This window comes from Nilaparvata lugens, chromosome 7 (genome assembly GCF_014356525.2).
Source record: "Nilaparvata lugens isolate BPH chromosome 7, ASM1435652v1, whole genome shotgun sequence".
NCBI classification, from domain to species: domain Eukaryota; kingdom Metazoa; phylum Arthropoda; class Insecta; order Hemiptera; family Delphacidae; genus Nilaparvata; species Nilaparvata lugens.
The window spans coordinates 59,414,705-59,433,758 of NC_052510.1; the positions used below are offsets into that span (position 1 = coordinate 59,414,705).

The following is a 19,054-nucleotide window of genomic DNA, read 5'->3' on the forward strand; positions in this document are numbered from 1 at the left end:
AATGAATCATTAGTTAAATAATAAATCAATATTATCCAAGTCTTTATATAGAATAATAGAATCATTATTATCTAAGTTTCCACCGTTTCCAGATAGAATAATAAATAATAAGTTTGTTTTTTCGTTCCTTTTCAAAATTATTTCTTTAATATCTTTTCTAGATCGAGCAGGTACGCAATTTCCAAACTATTCAAAGATAGGGCTTTTAATTCGATTGATGAGATGTTGGCAGCTGATATTTGATGTTAATATTATTGACGTCTATTATAATATTGGTATTGCCAATTAGAAATATGACTGTATATAACTGTGAAGAGACTAAGTACCGGAACTGTGATAGTATTTCTCTGTTTTGAGTATGTGAAAAGTATGTTTATGTTTATCTGATGACTTTGTCAATAACATGTATTTGTCCACGGCAATAAAAACATTTTGAATTTGAATTTTCTATTCAAGTGATAATAATATGAAATATCTGATCTATTTTTGGTTTTGAAGCATCTAAATAATTTGGAAATCTACTTTGTGAACATATTTAAGGACTGAAAATGTTGTGAAGTGAAGAACTACAATACTAGAAATTATTTTGGACTATGTGTAACCCTATCTAAATTTGGGAGAGGAATAGCACAAGGTTACCTTACATTTCTCTCCCTATCATTTTGATGATGTATTGTATGATTGAATGAAGAATAAATAAGTAGCCTACCTTAATATCGACGGCATTTTCTAAAGCTTGAAGCTGTCCTACAGACTTCTGTGTTTGCGAAACTGTGAAGTTCTCTCCTAGGTCACTATGACCTTGACCTCCCTTCTTCGTCATGGTCTCCACTTGCTTCTGGTACTCCAACTGCAGACAAAAAATAAAAATTAGTATTAATGGTCTACACTTAAAATTTCAAAATTATACAAAATAATACCGTATCAAAAGACGAACAAAGTACAAATCAAACACAAATACAAAGTAACAGGCTACATAGTGGAGTATCGTAGAATAGGGGTGGGTTGTAAGGATTTCCAACAACGGTTAATCAAGTACAAATTGAGTGATGTATATTGAGTGTATACACTACACTCTAATTGATAATCATTCAACAATATTACTTCCGATCTGTTAAGTGAATGATTTTGAGAAAAAACTTTGAAAAAAATCAATAATCCATGGCAAAGAGAATTAAACATTCATAAAAATTAGCAGTGAATATTCCCAATGCTCATATTGCATTTTCTCTTGTTGACCGAGCGAAGTGAGGTCTAAGATTCAAGTCGACGGTTTGGCATTTCTCTTAATGTTTAAATGTTCAAATGTTTATAAGTTGCGCATTTACGGCGAAACGCGATAATAGATTTTCATGAAATTTGACAGGTATGTTCCTTTTTTAATTGCGCGTCGACGTATATACAAGGTTTTTTGAAAATTTTGCATTTCAAGGATAATATAAGAGGAAAAAGGAGCCTCCTTCATACGCAAATATTGGATTAAAAATCAGACTATAGAATTATTCAACATAAATCAGCTGACAAGTGATTACACAGTTGTGTGGAGAAGCCACTATTGCTGTATTTCCATAAGGTCCATAGTTTCAATCAGGTACTTGTGGATGAGAATTCTGCGTGAGGTCTACTGTTCACAGAACTACTAGTATAAGTTTAGTGAGCTTTATGCACAATGCCAAAACCTGAAGTTTACTAATCATGACTTATCAGCTTGTGTCTTCTACCCACAGAAATAATGTGCTTTAAATGGTAATATTGAGTCAGTAATCCATAAAAATAAAAGAATTTGGACTGGACATTGTAACAATGCTCCCATGTGAGCTTAATATGTGGGGAAAAAGCGCTGTTTGACTTGAAAATAAATAAGTTATCACAAAATCAGCAAATTTGGGACAAGTGAAACTAGTCTTCAATATCAGTTGCAACTGCATTCCTAAATATTGTCGAATGATGTGCTATAGATGACGGAGTTGAGTTATAATAATCATCCTTATGTATGATTATAGTTATATAGTATGATTATATAGTTATATAGTTGTATATTATAGTTATATAGTATGATTATAGTTATATAGCCTTACGGCTTGAAGTTTGAAACTATACTCCGTGCAAAATTACTTTTGACTTGGGAGGGACATGGGCAGCATAGAAGGCATACAGCGGTAGAGATACAACGGCGGCGATGTTACCGTTCTGAACCGGCCAGCGTTCTCCAATTTCAAGTGAGCATTCAAGCGATCATATTAAACTCTCTGAAAGCATTGAGTCGACTGAGTCTAATCGACAAACTGGCAACTGCGCTTCTACCTATGACTCTATATCCATCACTGTAATTGGCTGATCTTCCTCCATTTCTCTACACCGCATATTCCTCTAAGTCAAAAGTAATTTTGTACGGAATATAGTATCGTAAAAGATTACGGTGTTTGAACACCAAGACCGGTCAGTCGTTCCGTGTTCCAGCGGTCTTGAAAGGATTTATAGAGTATATACAAAGATATCCATAAAAAAAGTAATCCATATTCAAGGATATCCATGATCTAGCCTATACCCTCTTAAGACCGCTCTGACCGCAATCCCACTCTGTGTGCACACACCCTTGGAGAACTGTTCATTATTTATTTATTTATTTAATCAATGAGAATTACTCAACTTACAGTAAAGTACCACAGGCTTATAAGCCCAAAATGGTTCCAATTCTTATAGTTAGACAACAGTCCAAATGTAGCTAGGTTATGTGTCACTCAACATTCTTCAATTACACACTCAATTTAAAATTCAGAACACACAAAAATCATTTTTAAATTAAAAAAAAATACTTCTAAATTGAATTGAATCAATCACAATTAATTAGAAAATTTCAAACTTTTTTTTTCAATTGAATAAGAGTGGTGTTTCTTGTTGTAGAGCTGAGCTGGTGGGTGCTATACAGCCTATGATTAACCCATTACTTGCACAATAATCCTCATGGTATACTAGTTCAGAAATAATGTTTATTCACATAATGTGATGACTCACCTCTTTTTTCAACTTTTTCTTTTCCTTATGAGTCAACTTCTTTGCCGTAGTTGAATCTGTGAACAGTCAAACATAATTAAGTTAGAATTAAGTTTGTTTTTCGGAAGGCTAATTCTTCAAAATTATATTTTTAATATGTGATTAATTCCTATTTTGATTATAATAATGTGAAATATTTCTTCTATGTCTGGTTGAAGCATCTAAATTTGAAAATCTACTTTGTAAAAATACTTGAGGAAAAGAATGCTTTGAATTGAAATAATGACATTGAATAAGGGTACAAGACTTGACCTATTTCGGTCTATGAGTTATCTGAATTTGGGAAAGGAATAGCACAAGGTTATCTTATTTTTCCTCTCCCTATCATTTTGATAAGGTAGGCTATACTTATTGTATAAATAAATTAGTGAATAAATGCATAGTGGATATTCTCATCTTATGTAAAGTTGAATTAATGATAATTTTTGCAACTTATGTGAGTGAAGAATTCTCACAGAGACAATGCTTGAAATTCTTGACGCAATGCTTCACGCAAAGCCAGGTGTAAATTCAAAGTGTTCAAGTTGATTTATAGCTTGATAAATCATCACCATAATTTTTTATAGAAAAGAATTGAATTAATTTTTAAGAGCTTATATAGTACTAATGCTTACTTCAAACTAAACCATAATTTAAAGATAAGATTATTACATTTTTAACAATGAGTGTATGATGTTCTTTAGTGAGAGTAATTGAATATTTTTTCAACACTGAAAACACGATAAATGACTCATTTATTTTTGTTGATGATGATGGGTTTTGAACTCCTGTTTTGATATTGGAATGGAAATGTTCAAGCCTTTGGCTAGGCTACATGAAATTATTTATTATTGGACGGAGTTTTGTTATTATATCAGTTATAAAGAGAAAATGATTCATAAAATTGAAAAACTCACCAGGCTGAGGAGCTTCTTCTGATGGATCGACCACATAAGTTGCATCCAGATCTGTTGGACGAGTTTCAGTCAAAGAATTCGACTGACTTGTACTCACTTCCTTTTCCTTGGGTAAATCGACTTTGGATAGACTCTCAGTAATTTCATCAACCTCAGTATTCTTTTTATCTTTTTTAGCAGGTTTCTTACTAACATTCTTTGTTTTTTCATCAACTTTATCCTCTACTTCATTATCTTCATCCGAAATATCACTATCATCCTTCTTGGGGATAAGAAATGTCTTTTTTCTTGAAGTTACTGTTTCAGGAATAGCAAAATCATCTTTTTCTGATAAATCTCCATCATCTGAGTTATCCTCTTCTTCTTCCAACTGAATTTTTGGTTTTTGTTTCTTCTTTATTTTTCTGGCCATTTCCGCAATAGGAATGTCATCACTGTCCGTTTCATCACTTTTAGCAGCAAGCATATTAATTTTTGGTTCATCTTCATCATCACTCCAATCATCACCTTTACCTTTTTTCTGTTTTTTCTTAACAGTAGATTTACTCTTGGCAGCTGGTTTAGATCCTGATTGATCTGATTTACCATTGGCAGTGGTTGGTGGATCTTCTTTTTTGGCTTTCTGCTTTGCTTTCTTTCCGGCCTTTGATTGGCTCTCTTCATCACTTACATTGTTTTCAACTATCGGCTTCTCATCATCGCTGGAATCACCTCTCTTACCTCTACCTTTTTTCTTGCCCTTACCTTTGACTCCTGCATCTGTATTTTCATCAGGAAAATCATCCTTCTTAGAAGCCTTGTTTTTCTTTGGCGGCATTTTGTGAAAAGAGAAATAAACCGTAACAATGAACTGATAAAAATACCGTGGTGCACAAGAATGATTAATTCAATGATAGGTAAATAAAAAAACCGTTCGATCAAAAGATTTATAAATTAAATTATATTAAAAGATAAGATATTTGACATGATTTTGCATCACATTACCAAACAGATTGTCTAGACACGCACTCATAACCAGACTTATTCAGTATCACACAATCTATGAAGATGGAGACATAGAAACTTGATTGAGTAGAATCACTGTCCCTGGATTATTCAAAGAGTACTATACTATTTAATAATTTGTTTTTATACTGTAAATTCTGCTGAATATATTGTTTTAAACTGTATTTTGTAGAACGTATGGTGCAGACTTGCAATGATTGATGATATTTCGAGGTTATAAAGGATTCAAGTTTTTCAAGGCCTACACTATTTCGTGGTCTTTTCTTATATCCAACAATATTTCAAGTCAGAAAAAGTAATTGTTTAGACTCTTTTTATTAATTTTAATTTTATTTATTATTAATCCGGAATAAATTAATGATATATCAATCCTGAATGAAATTTTAGATGAAAATCACATTTCTAAGCTTCTGAGGCATTCATTTCAAACAAAAATGAAATATAAATGGTCATGACAAGACCAAAGCCAGCTGATAAAAAAAATAAATGGAAGTATCTTGATTGATATAACCTCAATCTCAACATACATTTACAGAATTATTTTTTGAATTGTTTGTTCATTTTCCAGTTTATCGTTTATAATTATGAATATTAATAATTGTGTCAATCTTATTGGTAAAGATTTCTTTCGGGTATTTTCTAGGGAGTATAAAATACGTGCTCTAAAATCATGGGAAGGCGGCATAAAGCATCATGGCTTTACTTACTATCCCAGGCAAGTAAACACTTTTTAATAATAAAAAATTGTTTAGTCTGTTTTTTGAATTGTTTATTGTTTTGTATCATAATAATGACCAGGGACCAGTGTTTCCATAGACCAGCGGTAGCCAACGTCGGCAAGCTATCGCTACACGGGACGATATCAAAACCTAACCTATTTAAAATCAGAATATAATTTTGAATGCTAGTGCCAACTCCTTATTTTATCAACTCAGAAATCACTACTCACACAACAGTATACATGGTTTTGGCCGCGACACCACACGTTAACTTATCATGGAAGAGTTTGACCTTAATACCTTCAGCTTCATCCATTACCCACAATTGTGGGATCGATGGCGTCAAAAAATCAAAACACGTACAAACACATGAAAAAAACTAACAGTTCAGATGGCAGTGATCCAGTGCTCACGCTCTCAATAAAAATTCAAATTATCACCCATAAATTCGTTCACACTGTAGTATGCCTTTGCACACAGTAGCTTCCGGACGGTTCTCCTGTAGGCGGCCTCATCCAATTGCTTCAGACTATTAGGCAGTTTGTTGTAGAATTTCAGGGCTGAAATCCTGTAACTGGCCTGTGATCGGTGGAGGCGTCTCCTGGGGATATCCAACAGCTCACTGCGCCTGGTGTTGTGGCAGTGGATGTCACTACGGGCAGCTAGAGTATGCTGTATCTTCTTGACATAGACCAAGCACAGGATGATGTAATGGCTGAAGACAGTCAGTACACCAAGGTGAGCAAAGATGGGCTTGCAGTGGGCAAGATGATTGCTGCCTGTTATAATTCTTATAGCCCTCCTTTGCAGTCTCAGCACATCAGCAACACCCGCTGAATGACCCCACAGAAGCAAGCCATAGGTAATGTGGCAATGGAAGAGTGCATGATACATCATTATCAGGTACTTCTCAGTCACCAGGCCCCTCATCTTGAGCAGCAGAAAGCAAATGCGGGAGAGTCGACTGGTTACTTGCTGTGTATGACTGTTCCAGCTGAGTTTGCTATCCAAGACAAAACCCAGCAGCTTCACTGGATTCTGAGGGTCACGCGGCTCATGTGACAAGCTGCAGATGATCATTTGGGTCTTGTCCTCATTCAGCTGGAATCGATTAGCCAGGAACCATGAAGTGGCAGATCGAAGATGCTCCGCAGATGCCTCCAAAACCCGCTCAAGCTCAGCACCCGATGACAGTAGAGATGCATCATCGGCGAACATCAGAGAGGAACCGTGGTCGTCGAGGTCATTTATCATGACAAGGAACAATGTAGGCCCCAGCACCGATCCCTGAGGAACACCAAAAGTTATCGGAAGTGTCCGGGAGTTTGCACCACTGAGGGAGACAAGCTGAGTCCTTCCAGAAAGGTAAGAGCCCAAGATGGAAAGGGCAGAGTCTCTAAGACCATAAAAGCTCAGCTTTCTAAGAAGAATGGCATGGTCCACGCAGTCAAAGGCTCGGCTCAGATCACAAAGAGCAAGAGCAAGAGACTCACCATCCTCGAAGGCAGCATCAATCCGCTCAGCCACATGATCGACTGCATTGAGTGCAACCAACATTATACAGTTCAGGCGGTACGTTGGCCTGGTCAAGCCTGACGTATCCTCTAACTCGTCTACAGGCCAGAAAAAATACTTTTAGTTCCCAATTGTATACGTCTCCAGGGTAGACGCTGGCACGTCCACCACACAGGCGATCAAAAGGGGACGCGAGGATTTCGGAAAGAAGCACCTGTGAGAGGGTTTTTTGACATGCTATGATGTTACTTCCAAAGACGAAGGCGTTATCAGAGTCTCACAGTCTGGCCTATGGGTGTTTCACTACCAGTCACTGGGGTACACTGATTCCCATAGTCTGGTCTCTCTCTGACTACCCCGAAACTCCACCGGAGACTTCACTGTGCCCAGCTTCTCCCAGAGACTGAGAGTTGTGGTGACTCGATCAAATCATGAACCTCCCATAGTCTTGAGCCTTCACCCAGCCGTACTGCCTTAATCCAGGCTACTTGTAGGGACGGAGTCACACAGTCAGCCATATGCTATGGTTCCCCATGGTTATCATTTTCTCTTTACCATGAGAATCAGCGCCAGCAACTGGGGGATCCAGTACTTCCTGAGACGGGGTGAGGAATGAACTCCAAAGGAGCTCAAGCTTCAACCTGATCCCCAGGACCAACAGTATACTGATATACCGTCAAGCAGGGTGACTATGGTCCTGAGGGGTGACTATAGTCAAATTTGAAAATTTGTTATTATATTGATTTTCTTGGAAACGAGTAAAGCTATTATGAAATAAAAAATACCCACTTATTCTCCACTATGTTGTGATCATTTTGACATATGAAACAATAATCCAATGTCAAAATGGTTTCTTTAAAAAAAAAATCGGATCCTTTTTTTATTTTCTAAACTCCTCGGTCCAAATATATGAAGATGTAGTCCCTGGCATATAATTTTTGTGTGACTAAGCCTGGTATGTAATAAAGAGGTTCTGTGAGTTTCAGTTGTACATCTTATTGTATTTTTTTTGTAAACGCTACCAAAATCTTGACTGCAATGGGGTGACTATGGTCAAAGCTAAAAAGAATTTTGACTGAGTGCAAATTCAGAATTTAATTTTTTTCAACGAAGTTTCATAATATATTATGTGTCCGACTCCTTCATCTTATCCTTATTTTGTGAAAAATGAAGATTCAAAATTTCTTTTCATAGCTTTTCTTGCATTTTATCTTGTTTCATCACTCTTTATAATTTAAATACTTGATAATGGAATGAATATCATCAGATCACGTGAACAAAAAAAAAATAAAAGGGTGGGCCCACCTGAGATACTATATGATAACACTGTACTCCTGATAAGTTGAAAATTTTCAAGCTGAAAGTAGATTAATTTGTTGCACATTCGGTTCAAATATTAACAAATGGTACCAAATATCACCAATATTATCTATTATACATAGTGAGAACGAATTACTCTGAAGCTTTCTATTCTTACTGAACATGAAGAGGCAATACCAAGCCAGAATCGCAGTTCCGTTTAAATCATTATTATAAGAGCTTTCAAATTGATGCTATGTAAATTTAAATATGGATGTCATCCCCATCTCATAATTTCCCTATTTATCCTTATCCTGATTCAGAATAAAGTAGTTGATCTCTATAATTATTACAAAAATCAATGTACAGTAGCTATAATAAATAGTGAAAATAACAAAATTTCTAGTAATAATGCAACTTTTTCTAGGTACGAATTTCAAGGCTCATAAAATGACTTTTTCTCAATCACAGGCAGAAATTCCAATGATCATAATAATAGTAATTTAATGGAAATTGTTTCTATTGTACATTGTTCGACGTAAGATAAGCTACATCTTTAAGGTAATCAACGTATTTAGGATTATCATGTTTATGAATGAAAGCGAGACTGTGATAGAAGATTAGTCAAACTGAAATATAAAAATTATATACAATGCATATTTCAACTCTAATTACAAATGATAGTATCAAGCCGAAATGAATTGAGCAATTGCATTTCAAAGTTACTATCCACTGTTCAAATCGCACTGTGATTCCCTTTTACTTCCAAATGGATTGAATTACTCTTCAACGTAACAATTATTGTAAAAAAAACCAGTGGAATGTGAACGTCATCCAAATAGCATTTGAATTTCAATTTTCAGATCATGAAATTCATAAAAAACTAATTCTTGAGAGAATAGTGATGAATTGCAAACAGTGCAAGTAACATTGATACAAAGCGATACAATGAAAATCAACATCGATTAATTTAATACTGAACTTATCAAATTTATATTACCGTTAATTTATATTATTTATAAAGCTTATAAAATGTAAAACCAACATTTTAAATTTTCTCTACTGGAGCAAAACATCAATAGAAAATAAAGAAGATCCCATTATAAGCACAATATACTTGTGTACTAGAATTCACTTGAACTAACTCATCACTTCAACCCTTCAATGATCACAATGAACTAGAATGGTATAAAACCATTAAATTGATAATCAGGTACATTTTTCAAATAGCTTCACCCAACTTAATCTTTGAATGCTAAGTCATAAAAAATCATGTTCAATAGATTTAATTTGAATGCTTCAAATAGAAAATGATCTATTCTTTTGGTGCCCTAATCAAAATCAATTTCAATCAACATTAATCGACACAAAGAAAAGCTTCTGCCAACCTTGTGTAATGAATGACAAGATGCGAGTGGAGGTGGAAAATCGATATGTTAACAAAAATAATAGAAGATGATGAATCATCTTTCAATTATTAATCTTATACGGTAGGGTACTTTGTGGTTAAATGTGAAACATTTGTGAAAATGTGAATATTAACAGTAGAAAACAGCAAACACTGCACGCTATGATTTTTCAGGAAATTGCCACTGTTAACACTATTGTAATCTATTATATTTATCTCAGTTTTTGACATTCATAACTTATGATAAATTCTAGCATAGAGTTATGATCATACACACATATTTTAAATATGTAATAGTATGACTATTTATTTTATCGGTTGCAAACAATATCTTTGTCTGTCATAGAATGCATGATTTAGCACATATATAACAACAAAATGATTTTAGAGAATTTAGAGAATAAAAATGTGAAAAATTAGTTTCATCGAATGTCAAAACAATAGACAAAATTGATTGTTTCGAGCGCCATAGTGTGAATAAGATGCAACTTAGAAAGCAGTACCGTAGGCCTACTACTGTATTTTACTGTTTACTATGGTGAAGAGTCAGCCACGCCGTACCGCGTCGACTGTTTCCCCTTCCACAGCATCAAATCAAATCGCAAATAAATAACAATATACATCAATGGATTCGCAATGAATGTGACTACATTAATTATTTGTCTAATTTCCTTTAGATTATTTGCTTCGAAGTTAATCGGAGAAAACAAAAATGAAATCGGAAAACCCCTAAATTTTTACATATATATTATTTTATCAAGGAAACTGTTCGATTTATTGAGGAAATGGATACGACTAATATTTTAGTCCATAATGTAACGAATCGAATGACATATGATAGATTTTTTTCCGATCAATGGTTACAGAGATAATTGATTTCCAGTTTGCTGTTTAATATGGCTGAGAGTCAGCCGCGCCGTTCCGCGTCGACTGTTTCCCCTTCCACGGCGTCAAATCGAATCGCAAATACATAACAATATACATCAATGGATTTGCAATGAGAGTGGCTACATTAATTATTCGGCTCATTTTCCTTCAAGAGCACTTGTTTCGAAGTTAATGGAAGAAAACAAAAAAATCAAATCACAAACCCCCTAAATTTTTACATATATATTATTTTATCAAGAAACTGTCAAATTTAATGGAAAAATGAATATAACTAATATTGTAGTCCATAATGTAACAAATCGAATGACATATAATAGAACTGTTTCCGATCAATGGTTACAGATATAATTGATTTTCCGTGTTTACCAGCATTTTTCATGTTTTAGGGGGCTGGGGCGGAAAGCTCCAAGGGGATTTCTTGGGACTTTTGGGAGAATGACCCTCTGGGAGGGTTCTATCGATGGTGGGAAATTCAGCTTTTATTTAATTTTCGGATCGAAACTGCTTTTTTGGACCTTCATTGACTGGGCTAGTAAGAGCCCAAGATGGAAAGGGCAGAGTCTCTAAGACCATAAAAGCTCAGCTTTCTAAGAAGATTGCCATGGTCCACGCAGTCAAAGGCTCGGCTCAGATCACAAAGAGCAAGAGCAAGAGACTCACCATCCTCGAAGGCAGTATCAATCCGCTCAGCCACATGGTCGACTGCATTGAGTGCAACCAACATTATACAGTTCAGGCGGTACGTTGGCCTGGTCAAGCCTGATGTATCCTCTAACTCGTCTACAGGCCAGAAAAAATACTTTTAGTTCCCAATTGTATACGTCTCCAGGGTAGACGTTGGCACGTCCACCACACAGGCGATCAAAAGGGGACGCGAGGATTTCGGAAAGAAGCACCTGTGAGAGGGTTTTTTGACATGCTATGATGTTACTTCCAAAGACGAAGGCGTTATCAGAGTCTCACAGTCTGGCCTATGGGTGTTTCACTACCAGTCACTGGGGTACACTGATTCCCATAGTCTGGTCTCTCTCTGACTACCCCGAAACTCCACCGGAGACTTCACTGTGCCCAGCTTCTCCCAGAGACTGATACTTGATACTTACTTGATACTTGATGTCTTCGTCCTTGACTGGGGGTACCAGACAGACTGTGTCAAAGGTTTTAAAATAGTGGCTCCTCAGCCAGCTCAGTCAATGAATAAAACAGTTTTAAAATAGTGGCTCCTCAGCCAGCTCAGTCAATGAATAAATTGGTCTATTCATTAATGCCTGTCTGATGAGAGAGCAGAATCTAGTGCGAGGTTTATTTCTCACTTCAATTGGGAGTCTGTTATAAAATCTTAGTGCAGCTGATGGAAAACTTCTCTGCGTGCTGGCCAACCGGCTGCGAGGAACTTCCAGATTGGTATCATGGCGAGTGTTGTGACTGTGAATTTCGTTTCTTCTCACCAACTTATGCTGATTGTCCCTGACATAGATCAAGGAGGACAGAACATAATGACTGTATATGGTGAAAATTTTCAGTTCCTTGAAAAGTGACCTACAATGATCTCTATGTCCTGCAAAAGAGATGATTCTGATTGCCTTCTTTTGCAGTAGTAGCACATAGTGACAAGAAGGTGCGTGTCCCCACAGCAGTAGTCCATATCCGATGTGACTGTGAAACAGGAAATGGTAAGCTGATAACAGGTAGTCTCTGCAGACAATATGTCTCAGCTTCCTAAGCAGGTATATCTGCACGTTATAACTGAGAGTTGAGGTGACTCGATCAAATCATGAACCTCCCATAGTCTTGAGCCTTCACCCAGCCGTACTTCCATAATCCAGGCTACTTCTAGGGACGGAGTCACACAGTCATCCGTATCCTATGGTTCCCCCTTGTTATCATTTTCCCTTCACCATGTGAACCTGCGCCAGAAACTGGGGGATCCAGTACTTCCTGAGACGGGATGAGGAATGAACTTCAAAGCAAAGGAGCTGAAGTTCCAACCTGATCCCTCAGGGACAACAGTATACTGATAATAATAATAATAATATATTTATTACCATTTGGTTTACAATAAACATTGGTCATCGGATATATCGGTCATTGGATATACTGTTTACAGCCACAACAGTATACAAATCAAAACTGCAGAGCACATTGACTAGTTTGGATTGATAGTTTGCCCTAGCGCTAGCCTTTGTTGGTCCTCGCTGGGCTGGCCTCCGCTCGGGAAAAAATCGGAGCGTTGGCCAATAAAGCCCAGCGCTGGCAAACCTCCCATCCACACATTGGCGCTGGCCGGCGTTGGCCTTCGTTGGGCCAACATGTAGATGCGGCATCAGAATTTACAAATAAAAGTTATTTTTATTTCTCAGGTCTCCTTATGAAGTGGATAAAAAAATGGATCCTCCGAAATTATGGATGGTGCAAAGAATAAAACCTTTTGCTGGAAACCACTGGATATTGAAAGATATATTGACTGCCATTGGATTGGGAGTGGATGCAAAGGTATAAAATTTCAAATATTTCCAGATTCTTTTGATGCTGCATGAACTAAGTTATTGAAATGTCAAGAACCATAGGGACTTGCATTTAGACTATACGACATAGCCTAAGTTTGAGAGCCACTGTGGTGAGTAAATACCCATGTCTTAGGATGATGCCCACAAATACCCTTGACTTGTGCGTGAATCATGGATGAAATGTTCATTTCACTTTATTGATTTTATCACCAAAATATGATAATCTAATGAATCACCATAATAGGTCTCTGTCCTATTTTTTCACACCAAACTTCACTTTCATATATTCATTTATTACATTGACAATCACAAATCAAAATTATAATATATTTCAATGATCATTGCATCATAATATAGAACCAAGTAGCCTACATAAGCCCAACACATTGTTTTTTATTTCCTTATAAAACAAGTTTTTCAACATCTCTGATTGTTACTTACTCTCGAAATCTAGTAGTTCTGTGAACAGTAGACCTCACGCAGTATTCTCATCCACAAGTAACTTATTGAAACTATAGACCTTATGGAAATACAGCAAAAGACTGGCTTCTCCACACATCTGTGTAATCACTTAGCTGTAATCACTGTAATCACGCAGCTGATTTATGATGAATAATTCTATAGTCTGATTTTTACTTTCCTTGCCCTATTACCATAGGTAAGGAAAGTATTGCTTTCCGAAAAAAATTAAGGTACCCCAATTTCTAAATTTCTATACGTTTCAAGGTCCCCTGAGTCCAGAAAAGTGGTTTTTGGGTATTGGTCTGTATGTGTGTGTGTGTGCTTGTGTGTGTGTGTATGAGTGTATGTGCGTCTGTGTACACGATATCTCATCTCCCAATAAACGGAATAACTTGAAATTTGAAACTTAAGGTCCTTACACTATTAGGATCCGACACGAACAATTTCGATCAAATGCAATTCAAGATGGCGGCTAAAATGGCGAGAATGTTATCGAAAACAGGGTTTTTCGCGATTTTCTCGAAAACGGCTCCAACGATTTTGATCAAATTCATACCTAAAATAGTCATTGATAAGCTCTAACAACTACCACAAGTCCCATATCTGTAAAAATTTCAGAAGCTGCGCCCCATCTATGCAAAGTTTGATTTTAGATCTCCAATTATCATACTTCAGATACAATTTAAACAAAAAATTCCAAGTGTAAAAGATTGAGCATGAGAATCTCTACAATTAATGTTCAGTAACATTTTCATCTAAAATTAAAAATAAGCTCGAAATTCGAGAAAATGTGATTATTCAATTGCAAACTGTTGGCAACTGTTGATTCTATTAAATGATTCACTATGAATAGATAGCAGACCTCGTGTGTCTCCAGCGTTATTGCCCTATCACCAGCTGGCTCAAATCTTTGAACAGTAGACTTGAGATGCGCGGGAACACTAGCGTCAGGTGATCAATTTTCATAACGGCAAGGAAAGTTGTGTGAGTGCGGCACACCAGATTTTTACTTTAATATTGGCGTATGACGGAGGCTCCTTTTTCCGTTTATATTTTCCTTGAAATGCAAAATTTTCAAAAACCTTGTATATACGTCGACGCGCAATTAAAAAAGGAAAAACACGACATAGATGGATTAAAAACACTTAGAAACTTACATTATAATCGGAAATTTTCGATAGCCAGTGCAGTTTTACTGCACCATTCTCTGCATGGTCGAGAAAGGTATCAATCAATCAATTAATAATCCTTAATTGTCATGAAACACAAAGTGTTGTAACAAACGTCAAAATACAATAAAATTAAAAAAGTCAAGCTATATTAAAAATAATAATATAGTCAAAATAATATTTTTTTAAAAAATATGTACAACAAGATTGGCAAATAGTAATAAACAGTAGCAATTGATAAATAGCAGTTATTAAAACGGGGTCCAACACAAGTCGCAACAAAGCTGTTACAGTTAAACAGATGAACACTGACGCTATTCAAAAAATTCACCAACAGAATAATGACATCTTTTTGTAAGTAAAGAGGTAGTCCAGCCTTCGAAAATTTCTGATTTTAATGTAAGTTTCTAAGTGTTTTTAATCTATCTATGTCGTGTTTTTCCTGTTTTTATTTATATAATAATTATGTATATGTTTTGTCAATAAACTCCTCTGGTTGCAATTCATTGGTAATCAGAGAAATTATTATTTTATATATCCGTTGTGTGTTTACTGCTTATTATTTGACTTTGTCTATTGCATTTTCATTTTCCATAGCCATGAAATATTTATTCAGTATTAACATGCGAGTAGTCGCGCCCGCGGCAATTTGCCGCACAATTGTAAATTTTGTATGTAGCTTTGGGAATTTTCGTTTTCCAAGGTTGGCAGCTCATGTTATCCTCGCTGTGACTGTCCTCTAGACAATCTTGAACAGTTTGAGGATGACAAAATTAACGTTGACTTATTTCAATATATAGGTATTATCTTCCTATTTTATATTCCATCTTCTGATTTAATCTTTCATCATCTTTTTATTCTATCTAGATGTCAAAAAATGAGTCAAATAAAGAAGGTATATTCATTCCATTCATGAGTAGATTATTTTATCCCATAAAATTGATAAATTCCAACAATAATTGATTATGACTATCAACTCCTGCACCCCCACCGCCATCCGCTCCACTGCATCCCCTCGCCGGCACTGAACCTCTCCCATCCCCACCATCTCCACAGCCACTTTTCGACTTAGAGCCCTTCATAATGGAAGAGCTGCTCTTTGTTAAATATTTCACACAATTTATCGAAAGAATGAGAGTATTATGAATGTATAGGAAATTATTGAACTGTAGAATACTTCCTGTGCCAATATCCTTCACACTTGTACAATTTCACAGCCAAAACACACTTTAAACTATTTCAAAAATACAACAAAATAACTGAGTCTCGCCGACACGTCTTCTCACCTCAACATTCCGATCGCAACTGGAATCTCCTCCATTTATGTTATTATATACTATTAAACAGTATATAATAACATAAAACACTTCGAGAAAGAATTGAAATTGATAAATAATATTGAAAGAGCATCGTCAAAACCAACTGTTTATTGTCTAGGGAGCCATAAGGGTGAGGGGTATGAGCAAAATGCTCACGCGCGACCACTGACGATCTGCAAGTCCGTGCGACTACTCACGTGTTAATTCATTTATTTATTGGTTCAATTTATTCATGTATACTTTCGTTTTCAGATCTCTAAAGTGGTAGCTGTGAAAAACATCCCGGAATTCAATGCCAAGCTGTACAGGATCAAACACCTAGTCAAGATCACGCCCATCAAATTTATAAACGGTGAACCAACCGCTGAAGATATCAACTACTGCAATCTCAACGAATGGGGTGAGTTCACCATCACCAAAAAAATAGACTCCAAAAGATTGGAGCAGACTGAAAAGTTCATCAACGACCCAATGCATTTGGACTCAGACACTAAGAGAAAACAATCAAGGCTCAAGTGGATTAATCCTTGGGAATAGGTTAGCTGTAGAGATAATTTATTTAGTTTGTAATTGTGATAGGCCAATAAAATAATTGTAAAACAATGAAACTGGTTGTGGCTTTTTTTGTTTCAACCCTCCACATGTTCATTGATTCATCAATTTTTTTGGCTGAAGCAAATAAATACGAAACAATGAAACTAGTTGTGGTTTGATTAGTTTCAACCCTCCATATATATTTATACTAGCCGTCAGGCTCGCTTCGCTCGCCATATCCGTCTAGCCAGGGGGCCCCCGACTGGATCGTCCAAGAATGAGATTAGCAGGCTCGCTTCGCTCGCCTGCATTTTTAATCATGTTAGGACAATCCAGTCGGGGGTCCAGACTAAACGTCTGGCTAAACGGATATGGCGAGCGAAGCGAGCCTGACGGCTAGTAATATAATATTCCCAGGATTGAAGTAGCAGTGCCCAATCAATTTTCCCGCGATAAATGCATTTAAATCTTCAACTTGGTGCCAACCTAACAAAGTCAACTCAACTTAATGCCAAACTGACAAAATTATTAATTTAGTTGCCAGTTAACAACTGTTTCGAAGAAGTACTCTATCTAGATTATAGTTCTATAGTAACATATGATATGGAAATTTCAATATTATAATTAAGAGATTGGGAGAAGAAGAATATACATGCTAAAAGACGAACTTTAAACCCTTAAAAACAACCCTTAGAGTTAAAATATTGCCAAAAGATTTCTTAGTGCGCCTCTAAAGGGCCAACTGAACATACCTACTAAATTTGAACGTTTTTGGTCCGGAAGATTTTTAGTTATGGGAGTGAGTGAGTCAGTCAGCCAGTCAGTCAGTCAGTGAGTGAGTGCCATTTCGCTTATATATATATAGATTTATTTTTATACTAGCAGGTAACCCATGCTCCGCAAGGGTCTAATCTATATAAATAAAAATCGAGCCTCAAATTTTGACATTCAATAACTTTTTTATGTGTGCACCGAATTTGATGATTTTTTTCAGTTGTGTTCGTTATGTTCAGGACCAGGTTTATGGCCTATCAAATTTATAATCCGACTCCAGGACTCTTTCCTATGGTCCTTCAAAGTTTACATGTAATCCTTATGGGAAAAGATTTGTGAGCTGGCCACACACAGAAAAAAAAATCTGGTGTGGCGCACTCACACAACTTTCCTTACCGTTATGAAAATTGATCACCTGACGCTAGTGTTCCCGCGCATCTCAAGTCTACTATTCAAAGATTTGAGCCAGCTGGTGACAGGGCAATAACGCTGGAGACACACATGAGGTCTGCTATCTCTTCATAGTGAATGATTCAATAGAATCAACAATAATTTGCAATTGAATAATCACATTTTCTCGAATTTAAAGCTTATTTTCAATTTTAGGTGAAAATATTACTGAACATTAATTGTAGAAATTTTCATGCTCAATCTACTCCACTTGATTTTTTTTGTTCCAATTGTATCTGAAGCCTGATAATTGGGAATCTATCTGCATTGATGGGGCGGAGCTCCTGAAATTTTTACAGATATGGGAATTGTGGCAGTTGATAGAGCTTATCGATGACTATTTTAGGTATGAATTTGATCAAAATCGTTGGAGCCGTTTCCGAGAAAATCACGAAAAACCCTGTTTTTGACATCATTTTCGCCATTTTAGCCGCCATCTTGAATTGCATTTGATCGAGATTGTTCGTGTCGGATCCTTATAGTGAAAGGACCGTAAGTTCCAAATTTCAATTCATTCCGTTAATTGGGAGATGAGATATCGTGTACACAGACGCACATACACTCATACACACACACACACACACACACACACACACACACACACACACATACAGACCAATACCCAGAAACCAGTTTTTCGGACTCGGGGGACCTTGAAACGTATAGAAATTTAGGTACCTTAATTTTTTTCGGAAAGCAATACTTTCCTTACCTTACCATAGGGCAAGGAAAGTAAAAAAATCAGCTGTTATAATCATTGCGTCATACAACAGCCGTTGGTAGATAGTTGACAAGAGTGTGTGCTGCTCAATAACCGCCCATGTATTTTATTCTAAACACCCCGACTGAAATCAATATGACTGTTCTGTGTGTAACCATCCAGCAGTGCGGCTTCAGGAGACTTACATGCTCTAAAGACATTGCTTTGTCTCGAATAATATTGTGCTGTCTTCGGTGTTCAGGATTTTTAGTAAATAATGTATTTTACAGTTGGAAAAGTATCTATATAAATAGATTTATTTTTATACTAGCAGGTAACCCATGCTCCGCAAGGG

The 19,054-nt window shown here is 36.2% G+C and overlaps 2 protein-coding genes across 2 annotated transcripts in view; one reads left to right on the forward strand and one right to left on the reverse strand.

The window, feature by feature from the left end:
- The window catches only part of LOC111056604 (ATP-binding cassette sub-family F member 1), a 32,863-nt gene extending 27,677 nt beyond the window's left edge, over positions 1 to 5,186 (reverse strand). Inside the window, exons 1-3 of the mRNA XM_039433251.1 lie at positions 3,951 to 5,186; positions 3,016 to 3,071; positions 710 to 850 (exon numbers count right to left, since the gene is read on the reverse strand). Of these exons, the coding sequence (XP_039289185.1) occupies positions 710 to 850; positions 3,016 to 3,071; positions 3,951 to 4,767 (1,014 nt within the window). The 5' untranslated portion in view covers positions 4,768 to 5,186. The remainder of the gene's footprint in view (positions 1 to 709; positions 851 to 3,015; positions 3,072 to 3,950) is intronic.
- A 221-nt stretch (positions 5,187 to 5,407) lies between these two features.
- On the forward strand, positions 5,408 to 16,849 carry LOC111053521 (39S ribosomal protein L30, mitochondrial). The gene is made up of 3 exons (XM_022340424.2): positions 5,408 to 5,670; positions 13,145 to 13,277; positions 16,494 to 16,849. The coding sequence occupies exons 1-3, from the start codon at positions 5,540 to 5,542 to the stop codon at positions 16,776 to 16,778; spliced, it is 549 nt and encodes a 182-aa protein (XP_022196116.2). The 5' UTR covers positions 5,408 to 5,539; the 3' UTR covers positions 16,779 to 16,849.
- Positions 16,850 to 19,054: the final 2,205 nt, after the last annotated feature.